General features: G+C 34.5%; 2 protein-coding genes and 1 long non-coding RNA gene across 3 annotated transcripts; 1 reads left to right on the top strand and 2 right to left on the bottom strand.

Moving 5' to 3' along the window:
- The first annotated feature begins 6 nt into the window (after positions 1-6).
- On the top strand, positions 7-3682 carry LOC101493888 (pollen receptor-like kinase 3). Its single transcript, XM_004488041.3, has 2 exons — positions 7-1409; positions 2415-3682. Exons 1-2 carry the CDS (start codon positions 92-94, stop codon positions 2981-2983), a joined length of 1887 nt encoding a protein of 628 aa, XP_004488098.1. The 5' UTR covers positions 7-91; the 3' UTR covers positions 2984-3682.
- A 1092-nt stretch (positions 3683-4774) lies between these two features.
- LOC140919008 (uncharacterized) lies at positions 4775-6646 on the bottom strand. Its single transcript, XR_012161581.1, has 2 exons — positions 5595-6646; positions 4775-5288 (listed from the first exon to the last, which is right to left on the bottom strand). It is a non-coding gene; the product is annotated as an uncharacterized lncRNA (long non-coding RNA).
- A 9-nt stretch (positions 6647-6655) lies between these two features.
- Positions 6656-12202, bottom strand: LOC101493570 (sm-like protein LSM1B). Its single transcript, XM_004488040.4, has 6 exons — positions 11981-12202; positions 11669-11751; positions 10610-10678; positions 10386-10501; positions 10223-10285; positions 6656-6902 (listed from the first exon to the last, which is right to left on the bottom strand). The coding sequence occupies exons 2-6, from the start codon at positions 11727-11729 to the stop codon at positions 6825-6827; spliced, it is 387 nt and encodes a 128-aa protein (XP_004488097.1). The 5' UTR covers positions 11730-11751; positions 11981-12202; the 3' UTR covers positions 6656-6824.

Raw genomic sequence — 12202 nt, 5'->3', positions numbered from 1 at the left:
AACAAAAACAAATACATCAAAATACCAACATTAATCTCTCCGACCAACGGTCTTCCGTTCCTAAAATACTCGGCAGCTGGCACAACAAACAATGGCCACTGCTGTCCTTCTCCTCCTCCTCCTCTCTCTCTCCTCTTTTTCTCTCTCCACCGCACAAGCACCACCCTCCGAAACCCAATCCCTCCTCAAACTAAAACAATCCTTCAAAAACTCCGACAAAATCTTATCGTCATGGATCCCCAACGTCTCCCCTTGTTCCGGCACATGGATAGGCGTCGTCTGCTTCAACAACATTATCACCGGTCTCCATCTCTCCGACCTAAGTCTCTCCGGAACAATCGACGTCGACGCAATCTCCGAGATTCGCGGCCTTCGTACCCTCAGCTTCGTCAACAACTCCTTCACCGGCCCCATTCCACAGTTCAACAAACTCGGAACCATCAAATCTCTTCTCCTCACGCAAAACCAATTCTCCGGTCCGATTCCTCAGGACTTCTTCTCGCATTTAAACTCTTTGAAAAAAATTTGGTTCTCCGGTAACAAATTTTCCGGCGACATTCCGGTTTCTTTAACCGAACTCGATCTCCTCAAAGAACTTCACCTGGAAAGCAACGAATTCTCTGGTCAGTTACCGAATTTAAAACAAGATATAAAATCATTCGACGTTTCGAATAACAAATTAGAAGGTCCGATTCCGGAAGGTCTTTCGAAATTCGGTGCAGTCTCGTTTGCCGGTAACGCAAATCTATGCGGAAAACCGTTGGAAAAGCCATGTGACGGTTCATTTTCATCATATTATTCGCTGCCGAGTCCCGAAACGGAAAACCGTTACGGTTCTGGTTGGGCGGTTAAAGTGATAGTAATTCTGTTTTTAGCAGTTATAGCGGCGATTATATTTCTATTAGTAAAATCGAAGCAACGAAGGCGCGAAGACGATGATTTCAGCGTTGTTAGCAGAGACAGCAATGTCGATGAAGTGATGCAAGTGCACGTGCCGATAACACGAGCTTCATCGGAGCGTGTGGGAAGGAGGAACGTCGGAGAATCGTCGAAGAGAGGAAGTGGAATGGGAGGTGCTAGGACTGGGATAGGCGATATTGTGATGGTGAATGATGAGAAGGGTTCGTTTGGTTTGCAGGATTTGATGAAAGCTGCTGCTGAGGTATTGGGGAATGGTGGGTTGGGATCTGCTTATAAAGCTGCTATGGCGAATGGGTTGAGTGTAGTTGTGAAGAGGATGAGGGAGATGAATAAAATTGGGAAAGATGTTTTTGATGCTGAGATGAGACAGTTTGGGAGGATTAGACATACTAATATTTTGACTCCTTTGGCTTATCATTATAGAAGAGAGGAGAAGCTTTTTGTTACTGAGTATAAGCCTAAAGGAAGCTTGTTATATGTCTTGCACGGTAAGCGTCAATCATCAATCATCAATCATCGCTTTTAAAGGATATGTGCACTCTTAATTTCAATCAGTTTTCCAATGATATCTAATGAAAAACTACTCTTTTGTCAAAAATAATGGTTTTTTATTTGGTTTGGTGTCAATGTAAAACTGATTTACACCGATACATATTAAACTGTAATTGTATAAGTATGTTTTTTGATATTTTTGGGTTATGCATTTTATGCTTGTTGAGAGTCTGAAATTCAATGGTGAAAAACATAGGATTAGGAATACTGTCTACAAAAAAAGTAAAGTTGAAGATATATAATATTTAGATCAGTAAGTGCAAGACACAATATTGTTTAATTTATAGCATATATAGTGAATCCTATAAACAAATCATAGTAGGTCCTCATATAGAAGTTAATGATGTTTCAATATATCATTAGAGGTGGGAGATAGGTGTATAGAGAAGAGAAAGAAAATGAGAAGTAGAGAAGAAAATGGGGTTTTTGTGATGAGCATGTGATATCAGATACTTTGCATCTCCATGCATATTGCAACTCCTCCATTGAATTAATATAACAGCTGAGATATAATACTCTTAGCCTTCAAAATTAATCCAATAGGTGCAGCTGGAGTGATAGCAGAGAATCCAAATCCGTTTCTTCAAAAAGACACTCTAACTACATTGTGGTTATTGTCGGAGTTGCGGTTGCACTGCGAACTGTGATGTTGTGAAAAATAAGGCAAATGCAGCTGCAATTACGGTTGCGATGTGATAGAGCAGAGATAAGCCCAGCCCATTCCTATCATGATGCCATTGTAGAGACCTCTAATACTTTTATATTGTGACTGCAATGGTGGATGTAGCACGCAATTTAGAACTATAAAGAAACTTGTCAATGAAAAAAAATCCATATTGATCTTTCCCGTTAGCTCCTTCTCAATTGTTTATGTGCAAGTACAAACTGCAATATATAATACATGATGATAACACAATGAATGTTTCATTATGTTTTCTCAGGTGATAGAGGAACATCGCATTCAGAGTTAACATGGCCAATCCGTTTGAAAATCGCTAAAGGAATTGCAAGAGGGTTAAGCTTCCTCTACACTGAATTTTCCACCTATGACCTACCCCATGGAAACCTCAAATCCTGCAATGTTCTACTAAATGATGATTATGAACCTCTATTAAGTGACTATGCTTTTCAACCACTAATCAACCCAAGTGTTGCAGTACAATCGATGTTTGCATACAAAACACCAGATTACATTCAAAACCAGAAGCTTTCGCAAAAGGCTGATGTTTATTGCCTCGGAATCATCATTCTTGAAATCATTACAGGAAAATTCCCTTCTCAGTATCATAGCAATGGTAAAGGTGGTACTGATGTTGTTCAATGGGTACTCACCGCGATTTCAGAGAGAAGAGAAGCTGAATTGATTGATCCCGAGTTACAAAACAATGCAAATTCAATGAATCAAATGTTGCAGCTTCTCCAAATCGGTGCTGCTTGCACCGAAAGCAACCCAGATCAAAGAGTACACATGAAGGAAGCTATTAGAAGGATAGAGGAGGTGCAACTCTAAAGGTTATATCAATAAAGAAGATAACTTAATTCAAAGTTTCATTTATAGGTGAGAATTGCAGGCCGGTGTGAAATATTTCAGCTTATTAGAATCCTATGTAGCATTGCTAATTCGGATTAAAGGCGTGTCTGGTGTCTACACGTGTTGCGTCTGACACTGACACAATATCACTAATGTGGTTACATTCAATTTTCTTAGATTATTATCAGTAAGTGTCTACATGTCAGTGTTGTATTCGGTGTCAATAGATTAGAAAGAGTTGAAACTTGAAAGGGTGAAAGGTTGGAACTGGATAGCTTCATATATTATGATTTAAAGTACTTACCTTAAATTATGAAACAGAAGTCATATTTCAAGAGGAGCTAAAAATTTGTGTGATTCTCATATATTGGTCATTTAGAAATTTAAGTCCATACTTAGCCTCATTATGCTGATATTGGCCCTTGTAAAGTATGTGCAATAAAAGCCATTTTAGGACAGCATTACTTAAGTTTGTAAAGAATTAATTTGTTTTAGTGTTGATAAGTTTATAATCCCAGGATTTTTCTTTTCTAGTAATTTTTTTTTTTTATGTATATCGAATACAAGATATTGCTTCTATTTGTAATTGTATTCTAACTCTCACTTAAATTGTTCTTTCTTGTGTAAAATTATTTATATATTAGGCAATACAACATTAGCTTCTACATGTACAATCAATTTCCAAGGCTCTTTTATTTATTTTATGTAATTTATTTTTGGAATTTTTAAATATTAATTGGAGGGAAGGAGTATCACTACTTTGTTTATTTGAGACAAGAACAAGGAATCAGAACCAGAGGTAATGGTAGCCCCATATAAAATATTGAAATATTAAATTCTTAATCAATTGAATATTTTGGCCTTCAAAATTATAATTTATTTCTTATATTTGAAACTGGGTACTAGAGTTTGCACATCCATTACGAGCAGTTGAAAGCAAACTCTAGATTTCATTTGATCATGCATCCTTATGTATAATATTAGTAAGTTACATCATCTTTCACAACCAGTCGAAAAGGCTCTTGCAGAATTTAAGAATCATACGCTAACAAAGAAAAATAAATAAATGATATGCTATGGTGCTCAAAATAGGTTTTATTCATCAAAAAAAGAATCTAGAACACTGTGAGGTATAAAAAAAAATAGTTCTAAAAATAATATTTATTATTGTCCACAAAGTTACTCATATGATGAAAGACAAGAAAGGGAAAACTGGTTTTTATGGCCATCAAAATCTAGGAAGCCTTTGGAAAATTTTGTATTATATACGTCTATAATACAAATGTTCTCAACCTATTTTAACAAACTCCTTAAAGACAACTTTTGCAAAAACCAACAATCATCTCTATACAAATAACTAATAAAAATTCCAAATTTTGTTTAATATCTATAAAAATTTAATTCAACTTTAAATCCTATAATATTTTTCGTCATTAATTTTAGTTACTACTTCTACGTGAACTAATTCATACCATTCAAATATTTTAACAAGGAATAAATTAAACAAAAATTTAAGAAAGTCTTGAGAAACAAAAAAATAATAGAACTTTGGACATATACATTGATTTTGAACTTATTGCAGACTTTTATCATAACACATAAAGTGTGTCTGCAAAGTTTGGTAGAATTTTATCATAGGACAACGAGACTGAGACTGTTACATTATTGCAAAAACCATTAAGAAAATTTTCACCTTCAAATTTATCATACAACAGTTAACACTAAAGAGAAAGGTAAACCATGCATATAACAGCTGCAGAAAGCACAAACTTAAAATAAAAATACTTTGAAAGAAAGAAAAAATGCATTGTAAATGGGCACAAACAAGTATCCACCACTATGTCAGATTATCTAATACCAAACTATAGAATTTAAGAACTCAATAACATAACATATATCTCGAAATGCATTAACATAAAATCCACATGCAACAATAAGGCATGCATGAATCATGATGATTGCTGGTAGCTCTAAGAAGCCAAAACATAAATTACTAATTTCGACCTCGGTTACAAAAAAAAAAAAAAAAAAAAGTAAATTGCTAGCTGCAAAGTATTTGGTCTCATGTCTCTCTGGTTTCTAAAGAACACAAATGCACATCTACCATACTTATTCTTCCACTCCACCCATTGTTGTCCAACATGAGTCACAGCTGCATTAAAATTTGCAGATGAGACCAGCTTGATTATTATGATTGTAGGAAGTCTCAGTCAAAATCAAGAAATTCCATCCTTTTCCTCATCATGCCCTTTAGATCACTAGCATCACGTTCTGCTTTTTGAGCCTGAAATACAGAAAACAAAAAGAATTAAAATTGGTCCATGAGCAACATAGAAATTTAATGAATTCACTTGTTACCAAAGTAGAGTAATTTTATGATTGATTTATTGCAAAGGAAATCAAAATTTGCAAGTAATGCATGTTACATGCTATCAAAGCTCAACTTTCCAACCAATACAAGAAACTGATTCATGTTTCCAATAAAAATAAATTGTTGATAGTCTTAACCAAAAGCTGGTCTTGTAAAGTGAGGGATGCCCTCACTTATAAACACATTTTCATTTCATATCTCCACACTTAACACACCCACCTCACGCCCAAGATTGGACATTGAAGCGTGACCCAAGTGGCACAATAGCGGGAGGCCTAACGGATTTTGGATAGTGTTAGGAACCCAAGATTGGATTCCGAAATAATTTGAGGAATAACACTAATATTTAGAAAAAGATAAGAAATAATAAGAGAGAATCTCTCCAAACAAGATACACAAGAGCGGATATGCTCCTCAAGGGCGAATGCACCTACAACCAGAATACCAGTTAAGAAAATTCTAATTTGGCAAAAGATCCTTTCTAATGGGAAGAGAACATTTATTTATAGGTTCTCTATACAATAGGATAAAAGGGATAAGGATCAATCAACTCTAGCCTAAGAAATAGGAAAACAGAAACAGAACACTAAGGGTCCGTTTGGTTTGCGAAAATATTTCATGTTTCCATTTTTTATTTTCAAAATTTCAAGATTTAAAAAATGCATTTGTTTTAACTTTTTATTTTTCTTTACAAAAGTAAAAATATTTTGAATGAAAGAACCTAATTAAAAAATATATATTAGTTGAAAGACCTAATTACAAATTTTTAGTTTAACGATTTACTAAAATTTTCAAATAATTTAGAGATGTCCATTGTAATATATATATATATATATGAGAGAGAGAAGAGATGACAAAGAAAAGAGAGATAGAGAGAGATAAGAGAGAAAAATGAGATATAGGAAAGAGAGAAAAGAGATAGGAGAAGACAAAGAGAAGAGAGGGTAGAGAGGAAAGTGATAAGGTAGAGAGAGGGAAGAGAGAGAGAGATGGGACCATCGCTTTCTCTCTTCTCTTTTTCTCATCTCCCTCTTCTCTTTCTCTACCCTCTCTCTCTACTATCTCTACCCTCTTCTTTTTCTGTACCCTCTCTACAAACCTAAAACAGAAACAGAAAATAACTAACAGACCTATAAAAGTTCTTATCTCTTAACTCCCTTTATTCTATATCCTAACCGATAGTGTTAGGATATACAAAATAAAGGGGTGTTTAGTTAGGGAAGTTTGTTAGTTAACTGATTAGTTAGAAAGTATTTGTATAAATAGGAGAACACAAGGAAGTAAATTGCTGCAAAGTATTTGGTCTCATGTCTCTCTGGTTTCTAAAGAACACAAATGCACATCTACCATACTTATTCTTCCACTCCACCCATTGTTGTCCAACATGAGTCACAGCTGCATTAAAATTTGCAGATGAGACCAGCTTGATTATTATGATTGTAGGAAGTCTCAGTCAAAATCAAGAAATTCCATCCTTTTCCTCATCATGCCCTTTAGATCACTAGCATCACGTTCTGCTTTTTGAGCCTGAAATACAGAAAACAAAAAGAATTAAAATTGGTCCATGAGCAACATAGAAATTTAATGAATTCACTTGTTACCAAAGTAGAGTAATTTTATGATTGATTTATTGCAAAGGAAATCAAAATTTGCAAGTAATGCATGTTACATGCTATCAAAGCTCAACTTTCCAACCAATACAAGAAACTGATTCATGTTTCCAATAAAAATAAATTGTTGATAGTCTTAACCAAAAGCTGGTCTTGTAAAGTGAGGGATGCCCTCACTTATAAACACATTTTCATTTCATATCTCCACACTTAACACACCCACCTCACGCCCAAGATTGGACATTGAAGCGTGACCCAAGTGGCACAATAGCGGGAGGCCTAACGGATTTTGGATAGTGTTAGGAACCCAAGATTGGATTCCGAAATAATTTGAGGAATAACACTAATATTTAGAAAAAGATAAGAAATAATAAGAGAGAATCTCTCCAAACAAGATACACAAGAGCGGATATGCTCCTCAAGGGCGAATGCACCTACAACCAGAATACCAGTTAAGAAAATTCTAATTTGGCAAAAGATCCTTTCTAATGGGAAGAGAACATTTATTTATAGGTTCTCTATACAATAGGATAAAAGGGATAAGGATCAATCAACTCTAGCCTAAGAAATAGGAAAACAGAAACAGAACACTAAGGGTCCGTTTGGTTTGCGAAAATATTTCATGTTTCCATTTTTTATTTTCAAAATTTCAAGATTTAAAAAATGCATTTGTTTTAACTTTTTATTTTTCTTTACAAAAGTAAAAATATTTTGAATGAAAGAACCTAATTAAAAAATATATATTAGTTGAAAGACCTAATTACAAATTTTTAGTTTAACGATTTACTAAAATTTTCAAATAATTTAGAGATGTCCATTGTAATATATATATATATATATGAGAGAGAGAAGAGATGACAAAGAAAAGAGAGATAGAGAGAGATAAGAGAGAAAAATGAGATATAGGAAAGAGAGAAAAGAGATAGGAGAAGACAAAGAGAAGAGAGGGTAGAGAGGAAAGTGATAAGGTAGAGAGAGGGAAGAGAGAGAGAGATGGGACCATCGCTTTCTCTCTTCTCTTTTTCTCATCTCCCTCTTCTCTTTCTCTACCCTCTCTCTCTACTATCTCTACCCTCTTCTTTTTCTGTACCCTCTCTACAAACCTAAAACAGAAACAGAAAATAACTAACAGACCTATAAAAGTTCTTATCTCTTAACTCCCTTTATTCTATATCCTAACCGATAGTGTTAGGATATACAAAATAAAGGGGTGTTTAGTTAGGGAAGTTTGTTAGTTAACTGATTAGTTAGAAAGTATTTGTATAAATAGGAGAACACAAGGATAGAGATCGTTATTGAGTATTGTCAACTTTTGTGAATAGAGTAGTGACTCTTTATTCTTTCTTGATAAAACAGTTCTACCTTTTGTATCCATTCGTGGGTTCTAAATGATACACTTTGATACCATTTTAAAATGTGGGTTGAATTGAGTCTAACTCAAACCCTATAAAACTGGCATGGTGGGGGATGCCCCCACTTATAAACACATTTTCATACTATATCTCATCCAATGGGAGACTCTTAACCAATTGGAACTCTCAATCGTTTAGGGAAAGCTGGCATTTCTAATAAGAATATGATATCGGAAGCGGAGCATCAAATAGTTTCCAGCCCTTTTACTTTAGATAAAAAGAATAACTTGTCGAGGGAGTAATAAAAAACCAAATGGCAGTTTTACTCATTTTCTCTTTTGTTCCTATACTATCCTAGACGAATAAATATCTTCTAATAACATGGCATAAAACAAATGCACAGGTTCTATCTTTTAGCCAGCAATTTGTAATGACTGAAATTGGGTTACTAGATTATGAACCTATTTTGTATATAAATTTGGAACACATTCATGGCGACCTAACTTATCCTCGCAAAACTAACTTTTAAGTTGAGTACTTCCCAAGCCTTATAAGCACTACAAAACACTTCAAAGGGTATAACTGTAGTGAAGTGGAACTAAACTCACCCCCTCAACCCATCACAGTGTCACTAACGGGCCAATTTACTTTGTGAAAGCATTTTCTGTTTTCACTTTTATTGACAAAACCTCCACCTTGTTTTCAACTTGTTTCTTGTTTTCAAATAATTTGTATAGAAAACACCTGAAACGACTTGTTTTGTTTCCAGTGTCTCTTGTACAAACACGGAAAACAGGAAACAAATTGAAAATGATGTGACAATTTTGTAATCAAAAGTGAAACAAAATGAAAATGATGTGACAATTTTGTAATCAAAAGTGAAACAAATGTCGAAAACAGAAAGTGTTTTCACAAAGTGGGCCCTAAGAGAGCTATACCGCAACAATGAAGGTAGAAAAAGTGGTCCAATACTAGACCGCGGGGGTGGCACACCCAGGGGCCTGGAGCATGGAAACTACAGTTAACCTTAACCCAACAACATATCTAGGATAAGCTCTTACATGATTTTATAATTTGGGCTCAGGTCTAACTCATCTCCACAAAATTGGCTTTTAAGATAAGGACCTGGCCAAGCCTTTTAAGCAATACAAAGGCTATCTATAGGTGATATGAGACTAAACCTTCCCCCTCAACCCAGTACACTGAAGGTATTGTATTGGTGCAATATAGGCTGCAATTAAGGTGAACCATCCAATAGAGTTCATCCTATTGACATTACAACACCAGGATACTGAACTGAGAGAGAATAGAGAAGAATAACTATCTAAAACTGAATTGTGTTGATAACAAATTTCTGTTACAGGTATTGATAAAGAGCAACTATTTATAGGCTAATCTAAAGACTAACTGACAGCGGTCAGATAGGATTAGTCATTTTTAGAGTATAGCTACTCCAGTTAGTTACATTAGTTGTAAGATGTAACTGATGTAACTAACTAAAGTTGCACACATCAAGAGATCCCTCATTTCCTCTAAAAAAACCCACTTGAATACAATAATTTTTGGGGTCTGTTTGGACGGACTTATTTAACTTTATCTACTAACATAAACACTTACAAGATTATTTGGGAGAATTTATGGAAACTACTTATGACATGTTCATAAGTCATTTTCAGCTTATTTCCATAAGCTCTCCAGGATAGCTTATGAAAGTAGCTTATAGCTTATATGAACTTTATTTTATTCTTTTGTTATAGAAAGAGCTTATATATAAGAATTTATATGATAAACACTTAATTAAGCTGCTTATCCAAACAGGATCCTCAGAATTATTATTATGGTAAAAATGAGAGATAAACATCCAATTGTTTTATCAAGAACTAACCTTTCTTATGTCAGCCTCTGAGACGCATATCATATGCGGTGGAAGTTCTTCCTTCCCCAAGTCCTAAGTCAATGATAAAGATTACAAAATTATCAAGACTCCTTTAAGAAGCACATAATCATAGTAAAATTATCTCAAACAATCAAGAACACCTCATACTTACCAGCTCTCCAATTAAGACAACATTTTCCCCTCGAATTACATAAAGGCCTAAAGGGACATCACAATAAAGATCGCCGACAATTACACGTTCACACGCACCCTCTAGAACAACATTAGCTGTGAATGGTCATCACGTCAAATTGTCAGTTAATATAAGATGGAAATAACAATAAAAAGAATAATAGATATTTCACAAAGAAGAATGCAAGTAGAATCAGTAGTTACCAAATTGATCAAACGAGCGTAATAAACCCAAAAGTTTTCGACCATCTCGTAACAGGACGAGAAGTTTTTCTGCAAAAAAGTATATATAATTTAGCACAAATTTTTTATCATACATTGTCATATCTCATCATTCAGTCCAATGATTTCAGCCTCTACTTAACCAAAATGAAACACGTAAGAACAAAGAAAGTCACAACTAAATTGTTGCATTAAAACATGCACAATATAGAACACAGCAAAAAAGAAGACAACGATTGACTTCCAACATATTCATATGATAGTTGCAGGAGAAAGGCCAATAGTTTAATTCAAGATGCAGTGATCTAAAGCACTATTTGTAGAACACACAAAACACTCTCAAGCTTTCAGCAAGTAATTGCACAAATAAACAAGCTGGGAACTCTTTAAATAGGCTCACTTCTACCATTTTCTAAACTGATATGCGTTCAGCGATGAGGAGGGTTACATTAGAATTTACTTAACAAGTGTTCACATGCATGAGTATTCTATAGAATCAAGGACTGGTTATTTTTGGTACATATAAGATCTGCTACCCACTATGTAGCCCCTACACCTCAGATTGAAAGACTTTCTAGTGTCAAACATGTGTCGGTATCATGTCCGACATTGACACATGTAACTACATTCAATTACTTCAATTTTTCAAATTATTATTGGTGTCGACGTGTCAGTGTCGTGTCTATGTCTATATATATTTTGGTGCTTCATAGGTTACCCCTATTCCTATGTGACATACCTCATCATCCTTTCTTCATATGAATATCTGTCTACTACTAATTCTCATGCATAGCATAATTTTCTCTTTGGTGAAAACATTAGTTTATAAAATTGTTTTTCTTCATACATCCAACAAGAATTATAATCACTGCAATCGACAGTTCATGTAAAAATACCACAAAGACAAAGTCTATGGTGAAACAGGGAAAAAAACATACAAATTTACTACAAATTACTCTCTTCAAAACAGATTTGCATGTGATAATTGAGCAACAAAAAAAAACACGAAAAATCTGAGAGAGAGAGAGAGAGAGAGATTACTGTCAAGATATGTAGCAAGGGAGGTGGAGAGCAAGAGCTCATCAGGAGCAGCCCAAGACATTGAGCTAATTCTTGTACGAAACCTGAAAAAGCAACCAACTTTGATCCAATGATTTCTTCAAACTCAATGCCACTTCAACCCCACACAATCCCAAAAACAAAAACTTTGCACATTATCAATTTTTTTTCACTCAAACCCAAAATTTCTTCCAAAAAAAAAAACCCATGTTTCAAAAATTAAAACTTTAACAAGAAAAATAACAAAAGGATTAATTCAAAAGCATTGAACATTTTAAAAGGGTAAGGTTGAACCTTTTCGATCGGAGAGTTTCGTGAGAGAAAAATCGTATCTTTGATGTTGTTTATTTCTCTCTCTATGTTGGTAGAGTGAGAGTGAGAATGAAAGTGTGAAAACAAAGCTTGTTGCACTGTCACTACCAGTTTGACCTTTAAGCCTTCGAGCTTCAACCAGTTTGGTTTGGAAACTTTGCAGGATATTTGATTTTTTTTATTTTCTGTAATTTCTGTAATGTA

This window comes from Cicer arietinum, chromosome 1, assembly GCF_000331145.2.
Source record: "Cicer arietinum cultivar CDC Frontier isolate Library 1 chromosome 1, Cicar.CDCFrontier_v2.0, whole genome shotgun sequence".
Taxonomy (NCBI): domain Eukaryota; kingdom Viridiplantae; phylum Streptophyta; class Magnoliopsida; order Fabales; family Fabaceae; genus Cicer; species Cicer arietinum.
The sequence above is the reverse complement of the archived record's forward strand: the minus strand, read 5'-3'. Positions and strand labels throughout refer to the sequence as shown.

Excerpts from the sequence above, each read along its gene's own strand:
- LOC101493570 (XM_004488040.4), bottom strand. The coding sequence starts at position 11,729 with ATGTCTTGGGCTGCTCCTGATGAGCTCTTGCTCTCCACCTCCCTTGCT. Across the intron at positions 10,502-10,609 it reads ACGCTCGTTTGATCAATTTG|CTAATGTTGTTCTAGAGGGT; the intron begins GTAACTACTGAT and ends GACCATTCACAG. Across the intron at positions 6,903-10,222 it reads CAGAGGCTGACATAAGAAAG|GCTCAAAAAGCAGAACGTGA; the intron begins GTTAGTTCTTGA and ends TCTGTATTTCAG.
- LOC101493888 (XM_004488041.3), top strand. The coding sequence starts at position 92 with ATGGCCACTGCTGTCCTTCTCCTCCTCCTCCTCTCTCTCTCCTCTTTT. Across the intron at positions 1,410-2,414 it reads CTTGTTATATGTCTTGCACG|GTGATAGAGGAACATCGCAT; the intron begins GTAAGCGTCAAT and ends ATGTTTTCTCAG.